General features: G+C 41.7%; 1 protein-coding gene across 2 annotated transcripts in view; it reads left to right on the plus strand.

The window, feature by feature from the left end:
- Positions 1-24,769, plus strand: part of XYLT1 (xylosyltransferase 1) — a 168,916-nt gene that overhangs the window by 133,257 nt on the left and 10,890 nt on the right. For both annotated transcript variants that reach the window (XM_071571087.1, XM_071571088.1), the window contains 5 exons: positions 1,074-1,154; positions 13,360-13,576; positions 15,661-15,837; positions 17,760-18,022; positions 21,370-21,565. In XM_071571087.1, coding sequence (XP_071427188.1) covers positions 1,074-1,154; positions 13,360-13,576; positions 15,661-15,837; positions 17,760-18,022; positions 21,370-21,565 — 934 coding nt within the window. The remainder of the gene's footprint in view (positions 1-1,073; positions 1,155-13,359; positions 13,577-15,660; positions 15,838-17,759; positions 18,023-21,369; positions 21,566-24,769) is intronic.

The raw sequence follows: 24,769 nt of genomic DNA on the forward strand, positions 1-24,769 counted from the left end.
CACAGCTTACTATAGAGAAAGCAGTTTCTGAGGTTGCCAAATTGAGATGCAGAGTCTGACCCTGGGAGGTATTACAGCTCACATGAGTGAGCATAGGAGGAGGGTCTCAAGCTGCTGCAGCCTGGTCTGTCAGGCTGCTTGATAGATAATTCATTTGGTCTAGATAAAATCAATGAGATTATGAAAATAGTTTACTTGTCTGATAATATTTCCAAGTTGTTGTAGCCTGACCTGAGAAGTTAAATGCATTTTGTACAGGATTCTGGTTTAACTTGGTTTTCTGTGCCTTATAGCAATGAAATGTTTTCAAGATACAATATTATTGACAGCTGTTTTAGCTTGGTCTTTTGGGCTATCTTCATTACAGACCATTGCTTAAATGGTGTTGTATCTGTAAGGTTGTGGTTTTGAATGCAACTTGGGAGATTCAGATAATTTTAATGTGATTTTTTTTCCATTTTCCTAAATATGCTTAGATAAATAGAGAACATTTTTGCTCCATTGTTAAAGAAATAACAGACCACAAAAGCTGTCAAGCATAAATACATTCTTGGGCATGTCAGCTGAAATTTTGAAAATACTGGTGTCAGATTGCCTGTCATACTAATTGGAATTAACCTTCTAAACTCCTTTGTTTCTATTAATTATATTGGCATCCTCTTGCTTTATGCATTCCAACCATGGCCTCTTCTCTATTACAAGGATAAAAACAAATAAAATGCCAATAGATAATTAACCAAATTCCCTATGAAATATCTAGCAAAGCATGTAAAATGGGACTATTAATGCAGTCCTCTCACAACTGGACTTTACTTAATACATACTCTGTTATGGTGCTTTAACTGTCTGCCAAGAACTGGTAAGAAATCTGTTAAGATTTAATAAAGCTGTGGTTCCTTCCAAGTATGCTTTCCTGAGTAGAGGGAGGCAGGGAAGTTTAGCAGGAGGATGGAAGTTTTTACAGGAATCAAATCCTTCAGAGTCTGTGGATGAGAACAAGAGGTTTATAAATTGCTCTGGACATAGCAGTTTTCACAGTATAATTTGTGCATCCTTTGTTCTTTCTCTTGCAGGACAAATGACCAGCTTGTAGCATTCCTGTCCAGATACCGTGACATGAACTTCTTGAAATCCCATGGGAGGGACAATGCAAGGTAAGCTGGCCCTTTCCTCACCTTATTTTAACCACGGCACTGAGAATTCTTGCATAGTGATGGTTTTCCAGTGTTATCTGAGTGAAGGAATCCCTAATCCAGGAGAGAGAAGTGTATGAGGAGGAACCCTCTTCTGAGGACAGTTGTGTGTTGGTCCAGAATGACTCCTTCCCAGAGTCAGTTTGCAAAGATGCTTCTGTGGGGAAAGAGACATTAAGCAGAGTGATGCTTGTTTCCTCCCTGGGGCTTGGCACAGATTGATGTGTCATGAGCAAACAGTCATTGCCCTGCACAGCAGCAACGCCCACTTGGTCCCAGCCACACCGGTAACCCAGACCTGTGCCAGCAGGGGTCTGCAGCAAAGCCTCATGCAAGCAGAGCCCCAGCTGTGGGAACCTGCAGCAGCCTACACATTCCAGTAGGTTGAGGATGGTGGCTGGAGCTTATCACAGTCTAGTAAAGTTTTTTGGTCCTTGAATCAAAGTCTGCCTTCATCCACCCTCACTTGTCTCAGGGAGAAGAGAATGTGCTGTGTTTCTCCCACTTCCCATTGTTTGGAGAAGCAGCAGTGACCAAGCACCTTGTTCCAAAGGTTTAAACAACCTCTGCAGATGAAAGAACTTTCCCATCTGATTGCAGTGGTCCTGTTTTCCTATTTATTGATAGTTTTGCTTTTCCTCTTTATTGCTAGTATTGTACTCTAATAACAGTCTTGCAACAGTTCCAGCAACTTCATATACTGAGTCCCAGTGGCTTTGCATCTAAAAATATGGTTTTATTCTGCTTGGGTCACCAGGTCACCCCTTTATTCTGTAAAATGTCAAGTGTGCTGTAAGGCTGGGTTTGTTTAGAGAACATAGAGAATGTGACACACTGAATCCCTGTTCAGCACAGCAGGTGGGCAGAGTGACGCACAGGTCTCCCTCACTCCTTGGCTGTTCTTGCTCTTGTCACTAGATTTATCAGTTCTGTCATGTTCCTGTTTAAATTAAGTCCTCATGAGCATTCACCTTGTGCAGTCAGGAATTCTGTAGCAGTTAGTAAAAAATAATACTGTGAGGGATAATATTTAAATCCAAGTCAACAGTTTTCACTGGAGAGTCCCTCTTTTGGGAAATGCAGAGTGTCAGAGTGATTGGCAGACTCAGCTCTGGCTGGCAATGGTGATCGACAGCAGAGTTAGTGTAGAAAAGGGGAGACGAAGAGCCAGGGAAAAGCAGTTGGTCTCTTATGCCTCCTTGCTCCTCTGGTGCACCTGATTCTTCTCAAATTCCCTGGTCTGGCTAAGGAAAGTAGCTAATGAATTATGACATGCCAGCGTCAAACTGGCTCAAATAAACCAACTTCAGCTGGAGCAGAACAATTTAGATCAATTAAACACACTAATCTGATATTAATTTAATAATGAAATGAGATAATGTGCCACTTGTCCTCCCCTCACAGGAATAACAACCCATTTAGTAGTTCAATGCTTCCCATTGTATGAACAACTAAATACCTTCAAACCTATTAAAACAAGTCACCATGTTTGTTTGTTTTATTCTCTATTTCTGCCATAAATTCCCCGTGCATCAGGCACGCAAGTGCAGATTTGCTGTCCCTGTCTGCCATAGTTGCCTAGTCCCTGAGTCCCCTAAGCACTCCCACTGTTGACCACTGGATGAATAGATCCTTTCACTTCACCCCTTGGCATCTCCCCAGTTTTTCTATCAGAGAGATAAAGTGGCTCCCCTCCTGCAAAGCCCAGACAGCTGTAGAGACACACTCAAGCCAGCAGCTGCAAATCTTCTCAGTAATGCTGGTGTTTGGTAAAAATTTATTCCATTGTTTCCAAAAGCTGATCAAAAAGCAGTTACCCCCTGGATTTTTTAATGCGTGAATTTCAAGCTCTGCATCTACCTGTTGAGAGAGAAATTGTATCTGAAGATCTCTAGCCTGATATTTTATTTTTAGTGTTTCAGTAACTTGGTCTTGTCTAAGCTGGTAAGTGTACCCTCCGCTCTATCCACTGGACATACAATTTTCAACTAACTTTGATTGTATGCCCAAGGTGTGTAAGCTGTGGTCATTCTGGTTGTCTGTGTAGTTGGAATGATGAAGTTCTCTGGGCTTAAATGCCTTGTGCAAGCACAGGCAGATGAGATGAGAGCAAAAGCCCATCCAGGCTGTCACCCTGTGGCCAGCTCCCTACAGCCAGTGTCCCTGGAGGAGCAAGAGGGGTGGGTAGTGCTGCTACTCACAATATTCTCCCAGCTTCTTGTGACCTTTGCATGGGGAATTTCCACAGCCAAACTTGTTTACTTGATCATTGAATTAATGATTTTTTTTTCTATTCATTTTTCCGGTTGATTTTTAAATTTTGCTCTTTGTTTTGTCATGGCACAGCCCAGGGGAAAAGAAATACCCCATGAGGAGAATGGTAAGGCCAAGAGCTAACTAAGGTCTAGAAGAGAAGCAACAGCCTCAAGGTTTGGGAACAAAAAATTTTTTTAAAAAAGGGCCAGCTTTTGGGAAAGGTTTTAGAACACAGGCCTATTCTCCACATTATTGGGCAATAGGAAAAAACTCCCTTGGGATACCCTATCTCAAAACAGACTGGAACAGAATGTTTTATTTAAACCAGCTAATTGAAGCCATGAAGGGAGAGGGCACTGGACTATACTGACTGCTCCTCCATATACAATAATGGTTTGATTTATCCAAGGTGTTTTTCTCAAAACATTTGAACAAATAATACAGCTGCTACTCATCTAAATATCATTGAAAACAATGTATAAGCCTTGCTGGTATTTTTAATCTGTGAATGAATAATGGCTCCTAAGGAATAAGCTTTTCAGCTGTCTGCTTTTTAAACAACTGGAAACTCTGAATTTTAAGTCACCACAGTCTTTGAATCATACAATGAAGAGAGAAAGATTAGAAGTGCATCTTAAAACTGAAATGCTTATACAGCTCAATTACAATGTACTTTGTATTCAAGCCATGTTCACAATCAGTACATGTTTTACTGCCAAATAAGGAGAAAAACCAAACTCCCCTTTATGGAGTGAAGTTTTCTTTTAGTTATGCCAAAGTCATTAAGAAGTTCATCACTCTGATTTTCCTTTAGTGACTTCAGTAAAGGGAATGGACATGAAAGTGGCTCCTACACTCAGCTGGAGAAACATTATTTCCTGAGAGAGGTGGATGTATGAAATGAAATTGCATACAGTGGCTGGAGTCATTACATAGTACTTACTGGACAACTGTTATATTTTCTCCTCTTTTCAGTGTCTCAGACTATTAAAAGCAAGTTAATAACCTGGTAGGTGTATAAACCATTGCAATTTGGAATATGCAGAAGATTTTTTTTTGGCAGGAGCAGCAGCTGGCTGATGTATTATAAAATAATAATGTGACATCTTCAATGTCACAAGCAGGAAAAAGGGTTTTTTATAGAAATCTTGCCACAGTAATCATTTGGGTAACAGTGTAAACATGCTGTGAAGGCTGGGTGGTGTTAGATCTTAGAGGAATCTCGAGTGAATAGGCAAAATACAAACTAAAGAAAAGGTCATTAAAAGTGTGATATGTATTTGAGTTCTTCTGCAGTTTTTTCTCCTCATTAATACTATTCTTTGCAGTTGTGTTGTCCCCTTTCTGACTCCTGGGTTCCACATAATTTTAGAGATGTTAGATATGTACTAAGGAGCATCACAATCCCATCCCAGTTGTGCTGATAAATACCTGTTTCACCACTATTTCAGACATGATTTTTTTCCTCAGTGCCAGACATTGCTTGTTGGTGTTCTGTATACTGGGTTGGTGGTTGGTTGGGAAAATGGATCACACAGTAAATGCTGTTGTGTATTGCACTGATAAATTGCCCAGTAAGTACTCAAAAACTAGGGGAAAAATTATTTATTATCCCTGGTGTTGGAATAGTTTAACCACTTAGGTTCTAGCAGCATTTATATTGCTGCTCATGTAAAATATTTGGTGCTTCATTTGGCACAAATTACCCTCAGCCACACTTTTTTTTGCTATTTTTTGAAAACACTTGAATATTCTGGAGCACATGGTCTAACATCTATTTTTTGCTTGGAAGTAGTTCAGCCCAACAGTTGCATGAGAAATGTAGTGACTGAAATAGCAACATGCATTTTATCTGCAAAGAGACTGCACTTAAAAAATTTAGACATTACAGCTAACTTTCAAATGTTCCTTAGTGCTTTATGCTAAGCATTAAGGGATCCATAAAGCCTTTACTGCTTTGGCTTGACAATTTGCCTCCTTGTAGGCCTTTTATTTCTGCTTGGTTTTGGAAAACAATGCTCTAAGTTGTCAATGCAAAGAGAAACCAAACCAGCCATGTGTCTTGACATGGGACTAAGCAGGATGTTCTTTGTTCTTAGAGTATACAAGCAAGATCATCCACTGGTTTGAAGTGGCCATACTTTATGGGGCTGGGACAGAATTAGGAAGAAGGTGTAAACTGAGGTACTGGTAAACTAATCAGAAATCTTATTGCTGTATAGAAACATTGAGCTGCACACTTCATTTTTAGTCATATAAATGGTAACTTTTGAGCCCTGTCAACTGAGGTCCTGAGACGTTTTATAAAATGGTTATGGCCGGGAACATCCTTTTAAGCTGGCTGCATATTGTTGGCCCTGATGTACCCACAGGTCAGTGACCAGGTCTGGCAGCTTGAAATCTGTGTAGAAGTGACTCACACTTGCCCTCAGTCACTTGGAAAGCTGGAAAGTTTGAAACTTCATTTCCTTTTCTTTCCTTGCTGTCTAGCCTGCAGATCCTGAGACATTAAGCACAGAAGAACCCTCCCTGAGATGCTGTTATGATGTCACTCAGGTGTCCCTTTGCAGTGCTTCTGGGGCTGCACCAGCTGGAATCTGCTGGATCTGCTGGCCACAGTGTAGCAGTAGCCTGTGGTGTAGTTGCTTCAGCAGCAGCATCACATAGATGAGATGGCTGCAAGCTCAGCCACTCAGGTCCAGCAGCGTTCCCAGGTCAGGGACTGCTCAGTCATGTGGGTTTTGGGAAGAAGAGGCGGTGAGGGGACAAGAAATCTTCTAGAGAAGACATTTATTGGACACAAACAGATTGCAAAATGTCAGGTTCCATATCATTCAGTCTGTCTGTGGTGAGTTCATGCTACATCTCTGCATACGATCACTGGCAGTTTTGCTTATTTAATATAAAAAGAAACACTTGAGTTGTTGTCTCCCTGATGGAGAGAGGAAGCCATTTCATTTTTGTCCTTATAAAAGCTATTTCAGTGTTGCTTAAAAGATACCATGTAAGTGAAAAGTGGTGGAAAGAAACCCACAGGAAAGTCTCTGAAAGTCCCTCTCGAGCTTTTTATGCTCACAAGGAAATGTATGGAACTGTTGTCAAAACACGGCAATTCCTAGTAGAGTCATTACAGCAAAAAATGAACTCTCCTAGTTTCCTACAACTAAAACAGTTTCAGAGGGTTTTTTATTTTGCTCCTTGATCTGCAGCATTAAAATATTGAGAGACATTGAGGCTTTTTAAGACTTCCTCTGAGAGATTTTTCTTTTCAAAGAGAGAAGATGGAAAGTACGATTTTTCAAAATCAGGGTAAGTTAATGCTTAGGAAAAGGCAGACAAGAAGAAAGAATCATGAGAAATTTCTTTTTAAACATAAAACAAAGATGCAATAGGACTAAAGCATTAAATGGTTATTCTGAGAAAATCATATATGAAATAAACAGAAACAAATTATGTTGAATATAAGGCACCTATTTTAAAGCTTGAAAAATCTAATTATGTCCACACAGAGATGAAATAATGACCAGATAAAATATGTGTATTCATCAGCTTTCAACAGCATCTTGTGGAATACCCTGAGTACCATGGTTCTTTGGGTTCTGTAAGGATGCCATTGATTGAGAAGGGCCACATTGAACATAATATTTCAAGGCAGATTTTTCACTTGAAAGAGACATTCAGAGTACTGCATCATTTTTGCTGCACTGTAAATGATCTAAACCTTATGTCCAGTGTATATGGCAGCAGTTGTCTGCCCCTGATTTACTTGCACACTGAACATCAAAGTATTTAAACATACAATTAAAACAGCTGTGGTAACATGGACTGCCAAAAAATCCTTCCAGGAGAACTCCGTGTTCTCACAACTTGCAGCCCAGCTCCTGGAGACCCACAGAAATTACAGGAACAAATGTCACAGACTGCATCTCTCAGTGCTGGGTTGCTATTCATGGCTGTGTCACCTGCGTTTTCTGCTTTGAAGTCAGTCCCTGTCCTCCCGAGGTCAGAGCCTGTGCTGTCCTTGCCAAGGGACAGCTGGTGATGCCCTTGTGCAGGGTTGGCTTCCCCTCCATTCACACACTGTGCTCTGCTGCTCCACAAGGTGTGGGACATGCAAAGATATGGATGACAAACACTAATCACATTTTAGAAGTAAGATTTCCCTGTGTTCCTTGTTAACTTCTGAGTATTTAGCACAGTGGGCAAAGCTACTAAAAGCATTTCAATTTGTGTGCTTACTTACAGCTTTGGCTTTTGCTGCTCAAATAAGCCCAATCATGAAATAAGACCAATCCCACCAGTGCAAATCTTGTCAAGAGAAAAATTCTTTCTGATATTGTTGATGTTTGGTTTTGCATTATTGGCATTAAAGCTGAGGGAGATTGTTGGGAGAGTATTGTGTTTATAATATTGTCTTCCTAATAGAGGAATTAAAGATAAGAAGCAATCTACTTTTGACTTGCTAACATTTGCATTTGGGATGCCACAGTTTAAGCACCATGCAAAGCAAACAAAGTTCTTGTTTCTCCTTCTCTTTTCTTCCATCCTTTCTGTCCATACTGAGAGTTATTTTTGTGGCCTTTTGGAACAGCAGGAATTGTGTGTTCTGTGCTTTCCACATGCTGCCTGTCATACCAGGTGGAAATCTTCCTCATCTTGACAGCCTAAGTAGGTGCTATTTCTTTTTGACGCTGTTCCCTTTTCAAGCTTCAACTCCATTTTGGGAGTGGTGGGTCAGCCCTGGAGGCTTTCAGCATGACAGGAAGAGCTCTTGGGAAACATACTGCAAGATCATATCCTTAGAGAAACAGATGATCATCTGATACTGTATAGATGTGTGTAAATAGCCAGTTGTTAATTATTTCAGATGTTGTAAATACTCTTTAACCCTTCACAGAATAGAGTTGCTCTTGGAAATAGGCTGAAATCGGGGTTGTGTTGCAGTTGACTGGAAATCCTTTGCATACTCAATGGATTTGTGAGGATTTGTGGCCTGAGCAGGCAGGGAAAAATACTGCTCTGCACAGGTTTGCATTTTATGAACTTGCTTATTACAAAGAATTTTTCAGTGAGTGGTTTATGGAGATATATGGCAGCCTAGAGATTGCTCACAAATTACTTGTTGCAGTGCTACATTCAAGATTGTCAAATTATTGTTCTGTGTTTTCTAGTTGGTCACCTAAATTGCAAGTTACTGTTTTTATGCTTCCCAACTGATTGACCCCAGTAAGTGTTTTCAGGATGGCTGTGCAAACACTGCTGGCAAGTGACTCTCATATTTCTCATCTGTAAAAATATTTACTTGACTTTTCCCACCAAAATGGACTATTGTCTTCAGATTTTCGTCTAAAGAGAGTTAAAAGAGGAGCAGATAAAATCAAAGCAATGTGCAAAGTTTGCCCACATACATTAAGGGAAACACGAACATGCTGCTAGTGGAGTTCCAAGTTCTACAACTTCTTGCTTTGACATTGACTTTTGACTTGTGATGAATTGTTTCCCTGGTGCATTGTAACTTTTATTCATAGCTCTTTTCCTTAAACCTTGACTAATGATGATGAGGTCCTGGGTGCACCTGGTTAACAGTGAAATGTTGAGAAGGGGTTTTCCGGGCAAGAGGCCCGAAAAAGGAAACATTTAGGAAGAGACCTTTTCACCTTACAAAATACATTGTTTCCAGATGAAAACCTTTTAGGGACTAAGTTACTGATAAGTAACATTTAGCAATCTATCTGATAGTCTCTGATGCTTTAGAAAGCGTTATTCATTTATAGAATTCAAAAACCAGAAAACAGCAAACTCTCTGACTTACAGACTGTGTAAGTATGAGCATTCAGGAGCAGGGATGTCCAAGTTTTTGTGGTATGCACTGTCACTTGGAAAAACTGTCCAAAAGGATGATATTTGATGGTGATATTAGTAGTTAAAACGTGTCATAAGAGCTGAGCTATATGTTTATATTCATGTTGTAGGAGTGTGTGCTAAACAACTTACAAATGCTTTATGTGTTATACAATCCTAGAATCTCATCTGAAATGCAATTATAAATATTTAAATAAACTACAAAGTAAGAGGAGTTCCCTGAGCTGGATTGCAATCAAGAGCTGTCTGGACTGACATCTATATTCAGTGTGACAGACCATGTGCTGCAAGCAGTAGGGTTTTTTAACAAAGTATAAAAATAACCATCCAAAACCGTGTAAAACCCCAAGGCTGCATCCACACATGGTCAGGGCACAAATGGCACCTTTCACACGTGTCAATGCCTGATTGCTGAGCCCAGGTGGCAACACACATTCATAACATCCTATGCTTGCTGCTTAATTTGAGTGTAATCCAGGTCCTCTAAATTGGAGGGTCTTTCACGAGAGTCAGAAAGATTAAGGGGAAGCATAAGATGTCTTAGATGAAGCGTTCTGTGAAATAAGGCAAAATGGCATGCTTTTCTTAACCCTAGAGTTATTTTAATTTTATTTTCCCCTGGCTGACTTTTTTCTTATCATTATTCTTTTCCTCCTGCTGTTTGTTTTAGATTAGGAGAAAGGTCACGTGTCTTCATCTGATGACAGTCTCTGTTGTATTTGGCCAACCACACCTTGGTGCAATTGGATGTCATTGTTCTGGCCAGTACATATGCAGGTGGCAGAGGTGTGCCAGTCTTACCTGAGGTTCAGGGTGACAGGAAGTGCCTGAATTTTTTTCCCATTGACAAAGATTAAGCCATTTTTTTCTCCTTTTAATTTGGGAGTTATCTGCTAGATGTCCTGTAAAACCCAAGAGAGAAAGACAAAGGGAAAACCCACACTTTTTTGCATGTCAGTGCTCTCTCCAAAGCTTGACATGCCTTCTTAAAATGTACTGCTTTGGTATTCCATTGAGCATAACCAGAAACTAATGAAATACAGCATTAGACTAGAAACAAATCAGTAAGGTCATGCTTTTGCTCTCCATCTTCCTATATTTCTTTTCAGAGGTGGCTGCAAGCATTCTTGAATGGTTAGTCAAGAATCTTTATGAACTGTTGGTAGTGTGTGAGAGTTTTTCATTTCTTGAAAAGGCCTATGTGGCATACAAATAGCCCCTTTCCCTTTTCCTCAGGCAATATTCAGTATGCTTAGAGTAAGTTCTGGCCTGCCTGAGTGCCAAAATTGCTATTGCTGGAGTAGCTAGGAGAATCAGTCATCCTAGAAGAGAGCCTGGGGGGGAAAAAAAGAAGCCTTATCCACCTTTTGCAGTTTGGTTGCAGTTCAGCTGTCTATGCCAGCAGCACTGCCTGGGCTTGCTGGGGCAGCTGCTGCCTCCTCAGGCAGCATCATTTAGCTTCCAGCAGATCTGAAATATATTTGGTCCCCTTGGCTCCCAAGGAACAAAAATGGACAGCAAGCAATTGCCCAGTGGAGAGCTGTGTCTTGACAGCCCCTTGTATAAACTATTGCTTCATTATTTGCTATGCTAATGTGTCATTCCCTTTGGTTGTAATGACTGTGTGTGAAGAGGCCCAGCAAAGGTGAGCCTTCGGAAAAATGCCTGCTTTCTGTGCTGTTGTTACCGGTGTCTGAAACCTGTTATGATGTTTCTAGGAAGGTTGCAGGAAGCATGAGGAAAAGGGTCATCTCTTTGGAGGTCTCCAGAGGCATTGCTGCTCTTCAGCTGGGCTGGGCTGCCTTTCTGGAGGCTCCAGGTTCCTATCAGAGCTTTGTCAGTGAAGGTTACCAGTGCAAAGCAATAAAAGATCAATAACAATTACATAGAAATTATCATTAGTAGCACACCTTCCTTGTATCAAGTAAAAGCAGACCTAAAGAAGTGCTGGGTCATCTGTCCTGCAGAGCAAAGCCAGCAGAGAGGATGAGGGCTATGTGTAACCAGCACTGAAATAATTTGACAATTACTTTTGTGCTTATTCCTTTTGTCAGTATTCTGATGCTGATTTACATCAATTATCAGTTTCTTTACTGAGGAACTTTTCCATTGCACAGGAACTCAAGGTACTTTTCAAGCTTGCTCACATTATAGATAGATAGTGTGCCATGCTCTTGTATTGCCAGGTTAAGACAATAAGACTGGAGCTGTGTAACTGAGCTTTCTGGTACCAGTTACCTCCTAAGCCCCATCATGTGATACAGGCTGAGGGAGTTTGTAAGTAGAGCAGTTCTTGAAATTTGAAAGGTGATTTCTTTGGTTTGAAGGTTTCTATTGCAGCCAAAGAACCTTCTGTTTGAAAAGGAGAGTAAAGGGTGATAAATTGGTAGAGATAGCAGTCGAAAAAAATTACTTCATGGAAAAGAACTTTATGTTCTTATTCAAATATGGTCGATAAAATTCTATTATTTTCTTAAAATAATTAACTCAAATGAGCATTTAGTTTTGAGGGAAATAAATAAATGACCAAACTTTCAGGCACATTAATATTTGATTTGGAGATAACTGCATAAATATTGAATTTGAAGATTACATTCCAGAGCACCACATTAAAATTGCAAGACTTTTCTATTATCCTTCATAATGGAACATGAAATTAGAAACTTGTTCATGGAAAGAAAAAATTTCTCAACTCTCATTTACTCATTTTCTGCACTGTTATGTTAACAGAGGAGCTCTTCTCATGCTGTGAAAAGAGACATAGCTATCAGTGGGACATAGACCCTGAAGTCATTTACGGTCCTTTTGAAAATTAATATGCACCATTTCATAATTGCATCTCAGTTCTTTGATTGGTATAGAACAGAACTTGAACCAGGGAGTTGGCCTGCAGGGTTAATGCTCATGTTTCCAGATGTCGGAGTCCAGAAAGCTTTGGTGTTGTTCTTTAACATTTATTTCTTTTCCCCTTCCTTCAGTTTCATGTATTTGAGGACCCCTAAAATGTCATCTTGACTTCCTAATCCTGAAACACCCTGGCATAGTCCTGTGTGGTTCAGGAAGGGAACACAGTGCCCTCCTCACTGTGGGTGCCTTAGCTCTTACCCTACAGATCCTACATCCAGAGGGATCCTGGTGTGTGGCTGTGAGTTCCACAGCGTCTGGTTAGTCAGCATTTGTTACTGCTCAGAACGTGTGGGATGTGCTCAGCACAACTCCCTGTGATTAACGGCGCTCAGCCCCCCCGTATGAAGGCGTGTGCTAATTCACAGCCCTGCTTCTCCTTCTGGGAATACATTCTGAAAAGGGAGTACCAAACAGAAACCTGGTTCAGACAGTCTCAAAACATGTGTGGGCATCCAGTCTAAAGTGTTTTCAAACATAGATTGATTTCCTACCTTTTTTTTTCTTCTTTTATTGGCCTCAAATAGTTCATTTCCAGAACTTTACAGTTCTACAGTTGCTCCTCTTATTCATGGTTCAGCAATAATAAAACATTGTTCCCCATAGACTTGAAAATGGAGCAAAAATGCTCATTCTGCAGCAAAGACCAATACAATGGCATTTCTTCCTAATTGGCTATAACCCAACAGAAAAATTAGTGGAATGATAACACAGGAGCAAATTGGTCATTTAACCTTTATGAACAGTTAGCTGGTTTTGAAAAACTGAATTTCTTTAGAGACAGAAGCATGTCACACAGGTTGTGTTTAGATCCTGTCATGGTTCTTCTGCAGTGGTTTTTTGAGAGTTAATGAGTGTTACAGACTGTCATGCCATAGAGCTCTGTCATCTGCACAGTTCTGCCTTAGGACAGCAGAAGGTGTAAAATGATGTTTAAAAGCAACCTGTTGATCTTTGCCTCTATAACTGAATGCATAACTGATTAATCATTTATTAAACCCTCTGCATTATTTAGGAGTAGAACAGAAATATAAACAAGTGACCTTTTGATCCTTCTTTGTTTGAGAAAGTAGCATTTTATTTATAGAGCTTGTGATGATAACAATATACAAATTAACTTTTCACTACTATTGTATTCCTTCAGATTTATCAGAAAACAAGGACTGGATCGGCTTTTCCTGGAATGTGATACACACATGTGGCGCCTGGGGGACAGAAAGATCCCAGAAGGAATCACAGTTGATGGAGGGTCTGACTGGTTTCTCCTAAACAGGAAGTTTGTGGAATATGTCACTTTTTCTAATGATGACCTGGTAACAAAGATGAGGAGGTTTTACACTTACACGCTGCTTCCTGCTGAGGTATGTGAATCCAAAGCAATCCCTTTCTGTGTTCAAACCTGCAGTGTTTGTGCTTGTCCCAAAGATCACCGAAATCGGAGGGTCTTTCACCTGATTTTGGTGGGCTTTGAAACATCCCACAGTGGGTAATGAGAATTTTACTCCCATGACAAGTAAGTCCTTCAGAGTTAGAAAATCTTTTGCAGTTGTTTATTGCTTTGTTTGTTTGTGGGACTTTTTTGCAAGGAGTGGCTTTGTTTTATACTTCTAAGACACTTAATCTGTCCCTGAACAACCAAAAATCCAGCTGCCCTTTGCTTGCAATTGTTCCTGCACAAAGCTTTTGAAGGATATTAGAGATGGTGAATTGTCTTCATAAGTAGCTTTCCTTGCTATTATCCATCCCTTTTCTTTAAAAATATAAACCCTACAAACAAAGGTTTATTGTTCCATTCAAAATCAGCTAGAAGGCACAGTCACAAATCATTTAGATCACTCAGGAATCGCTCTGGCTTCAAGTGATGCAGAAGGGGAGCACACACCAGGATGGGTTTTTGTCTGGCACGCAGCAGTGTGTCAGGGAATGTGCGTTATCTGCAGGTAGAGCACAGACCCTGGTGGGTTGTCAGGCTGTGCTGCACCTGCCTCAGCAGGTACACTACTCCCTTGGCTTGTCAGGCTCTGCTTCCAGAGTGCAGCACTCAGCCATCCCAAGGAAGACCTGATGACAGTCTTTAAAACAACAACTTCCTGGGCTCCTGAATGTTTTGAGGGATTGATGGGACTAATCTTGCAAATCTAGGCTCATTAGCTTGTGGTGGAGCACAGAAGTTGTCATCTTTTGATAGGGGTTCATTATTCCACACACATGTTGAATAATCTTCTTTTAATCCCATTTCTGTTAAAAATCACCTTTTCACTCAACTCTGATAACCTTTTCGTCCATTATCTAGAAAAATTTCTGTATTGCTATAAAAGGACACAGGGCAATGGGTAATTGGGTAGGCTTTTTTTCCCCCTCTCGCTTGAATGAGAATGGATGCCTTTATGGGTTTAACCAAACAGTTCAAGCATAAAATCCATATTCACTGGGCTGTCATTTAACATTAAAAAGAGTAGGGGGATTATTTGGGGGCCAGCCACGGTAATGTTATTCTAGTTATTTATAGATCTTACTATTACTGATTTTGAAGAGAAGTCACTGCTCCAAAAATGGTCTCTTCCAGGGCTAAATTTGATGATATTCCATAGCTTTTTTTCAACAAGGTTTTCTTTGCAAGACACGTAGCTGGTTTCTTAAAACTACCCTCCCTTCACTGACCTGTTGACCTGCTATATCAGTCCCCATTCTATATGATTTATGTAATAGCTGGTATTATGGTGATATAATTAGGATAGCCCAATAGGAATACCATGCTGCCATGAGTCAGCAAATAAAGAATTATGATTTCAGACATAAGTGCAGGAGGCAGAATGTCCTTTTAGTGCCTAGGGTGAACTGTATATTTCAGAACAAAGCCACTCAACTGGCAATGCATATCAGAGTGCTGATGATAGAGACACCCACAGAAGAGCTGTCTGGGACTGTCTACTTTTCATAGTAACCAGGGTGATGGTGTAGCTTCAAGAATTGTCTTAGGGAACAACTTGAGATATATCATTAGTACATTGCTCAGGAAAATAGTCCTAAATCTGTAAGACCAGAGAGTAACTTACAGACAAGAAATAATGGGAATTTCTTGGAACTGCTCATACAGATGAAATATAAACAAAATAATTACTGGCACTGGTACCTTTCCTGAGTCCTTTGGACTCCTGTGCGCAAAACTGGTCATTGCAGAAGTGCAGTTTTTTTGTGCCAGGTTATTGGAGCAGGGTCTCAGCTGTGTGTTATTACAGTTTGGTTGGGTTTGTTGTGTGTTGTGAGTTTTTCATGCTCTATGGAATCCAGACACATGGAGCACGTTTCATATGCGCCCGTTAATTCTGTGATTTCCAACAAAGATAAGTCACCTGCATTAGGTTTGAGCCCATGGGCTTGAAGTGAAGGAAAAAATTGAAGTTTGAAGAACTAAGTATACTGATCTGCTCTGTTTTTCTTGCAGTCCTTCTTTCACACTGTCCTGGAGAACAGCCCATTCTGTGACTCCATGGTGGACAACAACTTGCGCATCACGAACTGGAATCGGAAACTTGGTTGCAAGTGTCAATACAAGCACATTGTTGACTGGTGTGGCTGTTCACCTAATGACTTCAAACCAGCAGACTTTCACCGCTTCCAGGTACCTGGACATAATCTAAGAGAGGCTCTTCCCCCTCTCCTGTGGTGTGGAGAGCCACCTGGCTGCTGCACAACAGCACCAGGAAATGGGAAGGGAAGCTTTTACTCCATCAGGGAGGTGGAGAAAGAGATGTGAGAAAGCTCTATTCCAAATTTCAGGAGAACAAAAGGTTAGTTCTCCTGTGTTTTGACCCTTGAGACATACTACTACATGGTAAGGTCACAGAAAAACTACTTGGCATTGGTAATCCGCTGTGCTAGAGAGAAGGGAAGCTTGACACATCCATCATGGTACCACTATTACTTGGTAACTCTTGTGAAGTTGTTGTAAAGGATTTTTTCCACAGTTCCAGCTCAGGTGCTTTTATGATTTCATGAAACTCCTGGATTTCAGTGTTAAGCAATGTTTATCTTTAAAAAAACTTAGAAGTTGGCTAGTGTGCCTGCTAGAGACTTAGATAACACAAGGCAAATACATTCATCAGCATGATTATATTAAAGTTTATCTCATGGTTTTTGGAGCCTTAGTCATGAGGTTTTGATCACCCAGGTTTGGCAGTACTGCCTGAAAAAGTTTAATCAGTTCCTTTGTGATAGTTTCCTCAAGGCAGACATGAGAGCAAATCTTGTGCTCAAGGGTACACTCAGTCTCAAGGCTGTATCTGGCCCATGTATCTTTTATGAAGAATGAACAGCCGCCTGTTTCAAGGTCACAGGATTTGCAATTCCATCCATGCAGCTCCTCAGGCTTCCCTGCATAAAGCATGTTTGTTCAGGCTTTGTGTGGGATGGGGAATGTGTTACCCTATAGCAGAGAAATGATGACTGCTCTGAAACAGAGATCTTTTCTTTACTGTAATGTGCTGCCTACCAGGCATGCTTGAAGTCAGTGACACAGGCACTCACAAAAAGAGCAAATGAGATGTTATCTAAGAGAGGCTCTGCTACCCCAAACACCAATCCCAGGAAAATCTCCAGCACAGAATAAATGGCAAGTCTTTAAAAACTCCTGCCAGACTGCAGAGCTTGACCTGCTCCAGGCTGTGAACCCACAACAATATTTCAGAGAACAATCAAATAAACTGAGCTGGAAGGGAAAGTTCAAAATTAGAATAGATTTGAAGGCAGCTTCTGACACTTGAGAGTTCCTCACAAAAACACACAGCACCAGAAGGCTAGGTTGCAGTTCCCACGGAGGCACAAAGTGAGCTGCAGAGGCACAGATCAGAGAGCCCACAGCATATGCCATCTCAGAGTAAAACTGAGCATCCTCAAAAGAATTTTCCAGCCACTGGGGCACTCTTGAACTCCTTGGCACCTCAGAACCCATGCTCAAATATGAGCAAGAAAAACAAAGACTTTAAAGGTTATGGTAGTAGCATATAAAGCAGCAATCTGCCCAAGATTGTGTCAAGTGCAGAGCAAAGACTGTGCAGGACCACTGAGAAGCTGGGAAACCTCAGCCACAGAGGGTCCCTCTCCCAGAGTCCTCTTACCACCTCCTAGCAGCAAATCCATACACAGAAAATGCTGCTCTGCCTCCTCTGAGCCCCTGTGCCACAGGACACTTTGTTCCCTGACGAACACGTGCCAGTGCTGCACTGTCTCCAGGCTAACAGAGGGACTTAGAAAGCATTCCTACCACTCTGTCACTGGGAAAGCCTTCCAGAGCAAGGCAGTGGGCTGTGGCTGTTGGTATGAAGGGATTGACACAGCTGTGTTTTCATTGCGTAATTATGTACGTTTTATCTGAATCTTATCACCACTCCTCAGGATGAATGGGCACAAAGGCAACCCTGTAAGCCATATTTGCCCATGGAGAGAACCAGTTCATGTCCTCAACTCCAACCCATTTCTTAGGACAAAGTGTCATGGCTGAAAACGAGAACTCACTCAGTGCCTTTTCCTGTTGTATCCCAACAGCAGACTGCCAGGCCAACTTTCTTTGCCCGAAAATTTGAAGCTGTAGTGAATCAAGAGATAATTGGCCAGGTGGACTATTACTTGTACGGAAACTACCCATCTGGCACTCCTGGCCTGCGGTCCTACTGGGAGAACGTGTACGACGAGCCCGACGGGGTGCAGACCCTCAGCGACGTTGCCCTCACCATGTTCCACGCGTTCTCCCGCCTGGGCCTGCGCAGAGCCGAGACCTCCTTCCACGCTGCCGGAGACAACAGCTGCCGGTTAGTCTGAGCCTGCCTGGTTCTGGTGTTTCGGGGGACACAGGCTGGGCTGCTGAGCTCCAGGGGATGTTCGTTCTACTTGGCTGTGCTGGCTGGGACCTGCCTTCACAAACACGGCCAGGCAGCTGCAAGTGTAGAGTGCTTATTTCCAGGAGTATTTATGTCTGTAATAAAGCGTTGGTTATTCTGGGTTGACATTATGTGACCTGTTTGCTGCACTTTTAAGGAGCTCCTCTCCAGCCTGATGAAGACTGACAGGATGCAGTTGGGCAGTGCTACCCCCACTGCTGCGTTTGCCTTGATTAATTTCAGCAAGTGTATTATAGCCACCACTCCTAAACCCTCCATGTGATTGCAGCAGAGGTCGTGTTCACCCCTATTACACTTACCAAGAGCAGAGGGACGGGGTTTCAGAACTAATCTGAACACAGGCAGGTTAATGGTCCTAGCTTGTTTGTTCCCCTGGGAGCACACATGGAGTACAGAGAGCTACTTCTTTGACTCAGCATGCCTGTGTGGTGCAGCTCTCTGTGCCAAAAGTGCTGCAGCTGGTAGGATCTAGTAGCACAAAATACATAAAATGTTTGCATATATAAATATATCTATTAATGATATATATAGCTATATATATCAAATAAAGGTCTTTATAGGGAAATTGCCCCTATATTCTAGCTTCGTTTCTCACACATAAGCCTAGTAAAGAAGAATTCAGCCTAAAAGGGATTTGGAAGTAGAATTTCTGGAGTTAAACTTGCACAGAAAAGGCTCTCTTCATGGTAGGTGTTTGCTGCCTGCAACATCTGAAGCTGTTTACATTTAAAGCGGAGAGCGTTCATTTTTTAAAGTCTTACTTTACCATCTCTTTATTCATTCTTCAGAATGTGTTTCTGGACCCTGATTTTTTTTTATCCTACTAGAAAACACAGACAGCCTAAATCAGCGAACACTGAAGACACTCCATGTGCTTTGATGGATGGACGTTGCCCCTCTTGTGTTCTTGAGAGGGAACCAAATGTGCCTTGACCTTCCCAAATCAGTCATGAAAGTCCTGAGCAATGTCCCATTTAGAAAGATGTGGCAATAAGTGCTCCAGATTCCTATTAGAGCTTCGTCAGTGAAGGTTACCAGTGCAAAGCAATAAAAGATCAATAACAATTACATAGAAATTATCACTAGTAGTAGCATACCTTCCTTATAGGAAATAAAAGCAGACCCAAAGAAGTGCTGGGTCCTCTGTCCTGCAGAGCAAAGCCAGCAGAGAGGATGAGGGCTATGTGTAACCAGCACTGAAATAATTTGACAATTACTTTTGTGCTTATTCCTTTTGCCAGTGTTCTGATGCTGATTTACATCAATTATCAGTTTCTTTACTGAGGAACTTTTCCATTGGACAGGAACTCAAGGTGCTTTTCAAGCTTGCTCAGATTATAGATAGGGACACCATGTCATCCACCGCTGATTGCAGCTGTCCCCGGGATGAAGCATGGCTCCTTTACATGCTGGAGCCTCATGAAACGGTGCAGGGAGGAATTGCAAGCAGTGATATGGAGTGGAGGCTTTGTTTTCATACCTACCTGAGCCCCCTTGAAACACTGTGAGCCAGCATCTAATTTAAATCACAGAAAGGTGGATAATCCTCATGTTTATGTTCACATCTCTTCAATATTACATTGTCTTTCTAGGTGTGTGCATCTATACCTTTCCTCTTTGCCTGCAGTGATTTTTCACATCTCTAACGCAGTAATGGCAGGGATGTATTTGGGCTGAGCACCTTGACAGTGTTCCTTTGCTGCTGGGGTACAGCAGCACCGAGGCAGCTGACCTTGCAGTCACCACCCCAGCTCATTTCACACCCACTGCCAGCACTAAGAGAAAAGCCACTACTGCTTCAGATCACGTTTGGAGTCAGTCCCTGCTGCCTCCTGCAGCAGCACAGGAGATGATTATAGGAGAACCTGCCTTGCACACCTTTCTAACAAGGGCCAGCTCACAGGCTCAGAAAGCTGTGCCGCCCTGCAGGCTGCTCAGGTACCAAATGAGATTGCATATCAGCATCTTCCACGGAAGCAACATTAATGTGTGATTGAGATTTAATTTATTTCTTCCATCTCTAGACATTTTTACTCACTCTGCCAAGAGGCAATTTACTCGGACTATTTCAAGGATATTGTAAATATTTGCTGCTGCACACATATAAAACAGGAGGTCTCAGTACTCAGAACACAAGTCAGGTTGTTGCTGGAATTGGCTGCGTGGCTTTGCTGCATTTTTGCTCAATCCTCTTATGTTTATTTCTCAAGCTCTAAAGACTTCCTTCTGGGTGTTGCTGACCTCGCACAAAGGAAAGTCCTCGTTGGTCAGCTTCTCTTAGTGTTCATGTCTTGAGTTGTTGTAACAAAAATGAGGAGTTAGACTTAGCTGACTTTCTGGGAAGGTGTGTTACTGGGTGGTTTAACTTGTTTCACAGTTAATGTCAGTGCTGTAAAGTAGCAAAATATTTGATTTCTGAGCTATGAATAACAAGTTTTTAATTATATATGCATCCAGATATATCCAAACATCATTACAGATGCTTCTGAGACTATAGCAGACAATTGACCATACATTTTAATTATTTGTGTTTTTATCTGAACTGTAACTGAACGCCCGTAAATCTCCTGAGGAGTGGTTTTGCCTGGTTGGTTGACCTTTTTTTAGGGTTTTTCTTTTTAAATCTCAAGTCTTTAAGGAATGTGAAGTTTACTTCCTAAAATAAAGGGGGACCTAAAATGGGGATGGGATCCTGGTGTCTTTTGCTGTAGTGATATCCTGCAGAGCCTTGCCCTTGGGGAAGGGATTTAGGAATGGAAGGGCCTCAGGGGCTGATGCCTGGCCTTGTAGCATTCCCTGCTGTCCCGTGTGGGCAGGCACTGACCCTGCTGGGGTGGGAAAAGCAGCACTTGAAGCACAGGCATATTGTTGGGGCATCCTTTATCCTACAGTTTATCTGAGCAAACAGTGCTGCAGCCTTATGATCTGTGTGGATCTCTGGGGAGCACTTTGTACTCAGAGGAGGTGCTTAAGGAAGGGAGTTCTCTGGCACACAGACAGACCTCCTAAAGAGCTTAGAGCTGTGAATATGCTCTAAATGAGCATATATTCTTAGTAATATTTCTTTACATTTCAGGGTAATTAGAACAGTCTAAGGATACTTGATAATGAGTCATGAACACATTTGAAATGTCTTAATGTACAGTGGTGGATTTTTTAGTTGAAGTGAATGCTTCTTAAGCCATTAGCTCCAAGTAAATGGAGATTTCATGTCCCTCTTGTGTAACTGATGAGCACGTGCATGTGCTGTTTTACAGATACTACCCCATGGGCCATCCAGTTTCTGTCCACCTTTACTTCCTTGCTGACCGTTTCCAAGGCTTCCTGATCAGACACCATGCAACCAATCTGGCTGTCAGTAAATTAGAAACTTTGGAAACATGGGTGATGCCCAAGAAAGTCTTCAAGACCGGAAGTCCACCAAATGATCTTGGAAGGTTGCGGTTCTCAGAGGTAAGTGCTCGTAGTCATCCCTGCACAGTGTCATAAGCTCTGACATCAAGAGATTGCATACTAATTCAGCAGTCTTTGGAAAGTGTATTCCATGTAAATTTTAGGTGAGAGTGGCTGTCTAGCACAATGCACACCCTCTTCACAGGAGATACCATTGCCAGGTCAGATGTTACTCAGAGTGTCCTTGCTCCTTTCTGTTTTAAGAACAAATTGAAGATCTTTGCTGTTGTAAAAAGGGCTCAGTAACTTAAAAGTTCCTGCAAGCATCATGGTTGTGAGTACTGTGAAGATACCTGGGGAAAATGCCATATTTCTGCAACTCCAGATGTGAATGGTGATGTCTTTAAATATTTCTCTCCAGAGTACGCTGAAATCTCATACAATTAGTGATAGCCAAGTATCGATGCCGTGTGTGAGCAGAATATTGATGTTGTAACACGGAAGGGAAAATTATCACAGAGATTCCCCCAAATCCTGTTATTTTATCTAGGATTTTTCTCAGCATCTGACACAGAGTATAAAAAATGTACCCTAAAATATATCAGGAAAGTTGACCACTAATAGAACCCGACATCTGTGTTCTGTTTTAAAGATACAACTGTCTGAACAGTTAATTTCATGATTTTTCTTGTTAAGCCACAAATTTCAATTAAGGTCAAAAATTGATTGAACAAATGTGTTCTAGTCATTATGGCTAAGTCCATAAATTACCATCTTCTTGGGCAATTAAGTAATGCCTAGGTGGGATTCAGTGTTTTGGTGTGCATGGCAAATCCACGACACTAATGTGCCATTAAAGAGATGGATGGAAAGTGTGCTTCATTTATCAATGTGTCTGGTGGTAGGCTTGCCATTTCATGCAGTGATAAATAGTCATACCAGCTTTAATTTTTGTGATTTGTAGGAGTATTTCTGCTGTTTATTTTGTATTTTTAATCTCATTTTCATCCTGTTGCCTGCTCTGGGTCCTCTTTTAGAAGACAACTGGGCTGGCAGCAGGGGCATAGTTTTTTCCAACTTTGTGATAAAAAGAAGTTTTGATTGTGGTATTTTAGAACTTTAACAAATGTATAGAAAGAATACATCTGACATCTTTGCAGTTGTAGGAAGGAAACTCACCTGGAACCAGAATTTACTCACTGGCCACTTGCCAGGTCCCCCCTGGCCACAGGGCACCTTTTTTCCCCAAAGCAGTCCTGCAGCAAAGCCTGAGCCTGACTGGCAGATGTCCTGCAGCAGCAGGGCCCAGCGCCAGCCTCCCCTGGCATGTCAGTGCCCACAGCTCTGTGGAGTGTGTCGCTCTGTGAGGCGCATCCCTGGATCCCACGGGACTAATGAGCTGCTCTTACGGCCTCATAGACCATGTCTGGTCTGTGGGCAGCCCTGTACGAACTGCTGCTGCAGGGAAGCTGTGTGAGCACAAAGCATGGGAAGAATTTAATCACTAGTGAGCTTTTCTCTTGATAAGGAAACATCTCCCTCTATGTGAAACTCACGAAAGAGTTTTGGTGTCTGCTTGCTTGTTTTCATTGTATTCAGCTAAACTCTTTAATTGTCCTCTCCTTTTGGAAATGATTCATATTTTAAAAGACCAGGAGGTACAAAGTAAATAATTTAATCTTTTCTTAATTGTTTATTTTACTTTCTGCCTTCCCTTGGTCTGCAGAGATCTCTGCCTCTGAGCCAAATTATTCTCTCAGTTACCCTGGTATAAATCCAGCATTAACTTCTTCAGCTTCAGTGTGGCTGGAAAGCTCTGATCTGTTACAGCTTATTAAAATGCCACTGCTTTGTCCAAGTCCAGCAAGTGGAAAACAAACTTAGCCGTTTAGCTAAGATGGAGGCATCAATGTTCACAGAAAAGAGAATTAATATTTGCACTTATGGGGACATAGAACTGCTGGTTCTTCAACAACTTTCATGCCATGATCTGGCAGGAATTTAAAATCTGAATTGGGGCTATTTTAACTGGGAGCTTTCCTCTCTCTCCCAACTCACACCAGCAGGGCCAGCAGGAAGAGAACAAATATGTTGCATTCAATGTGCTCCCAAGTGTATTTGTGACCTTGATGCACAGCTGAGGTTGCAGCAGAGATAATGGGGTCTCTCCAGTCAGTGCTTCCTGCCCTCTGCTCCTCTGCTTTGCTTCTCAGACTTTGCTTCATAAGGAGCAGATTTCACCACACACTATGTCAAGTGGAAAGAAATGGGCCAGCTGGGTTGCCCCATGGCTGGTAGGGGGTGGTACTCAGCTCCTGCACTCAACCTTGGGCTCAGTAAAATAAAATAAACTTATAGGAAATCTGAGAGAGATGATTTCCAAGTGTGAAACTCCCACACCTCCCAAAACTGGCTTGTGCACAAGGCACACAGTGTGTGTCCTGCCAGCCTGGCTTCAGGCAACTTTTCTGTGAAGGGCAGGAGATTTATTTGCTGTACAGAACCAAAAGTCTTAGCTCACTGTCTATCAGTTGAACACTAAGTTCATTTCTGGTCTTGTTAAGACTTGTGATTCATCACAGAGAATAAAATAAACTAGGTGGCAGGCAATTAGTGTGCATTGTGTGAACCTAATGGTCCTGTTTGTGGTGAGCAATGAGACACAAACCCATAATCAAGGCATAATTTATCTTGGGAAAATTTTATCTTTGGACCAAACAGAGATAGAAACAGAAGTTTTAAGCCAATGAGAGATTTCCAGGTTTCCAAAGCTACCCTGTGCACAGTACTTGCTCTTGAAACCCAAAAATACTGGTGATTAAAATAATGATGTGGAAAATACCAGTTTCTGTGCCACATCCCTTTATAATTTATCAGATATTCACTGCTTGATTCCATCCCATACTTTGTGCATTCCATTTGAAAATGAAAGCCTACTCACAGTGTTTTAAGGGGCTGTGAAAATTATTACAGGACTGTTGTATCTCTTGCCCTGTAAAATCAGACATCTCGGTCCTGGGAACTCAGCTGTGTAAAGTTCAAGGGAAGAGGTATGAGCCTCTAACCAGTGCTTTAAGTAAAATTCCCTGTAAAATACTGTGCTTCTAAAAGCAGCTGTACTGCCAGCTGAGCAGCATGGGAAAGTATGTCCCCAGCTGGGAACCAGACATAAAGGGCAGATCCTGTGAATAGATGTGTTCAGCTGCCTGCCTTTTCCCTTGCCCAAGGTGCCTGTGGAGCCTTGGTGTGAGCTCTGTCTCTGGG

Source organism: Pithys albifrons, chromosome 16 (assembly GCF_047495875.1).
Source record: "Pithys albifrons albifrons isolate INPA30051 chromosome 16, PitAlb_v1, whole genome shotgun sequence".
NCBI classification, from domain to species: Eukaryota; Metazoa; Chordata; class Aves; order Passeriformes; family Thamnophilidae; genus Pithys; species Pithys albifrons.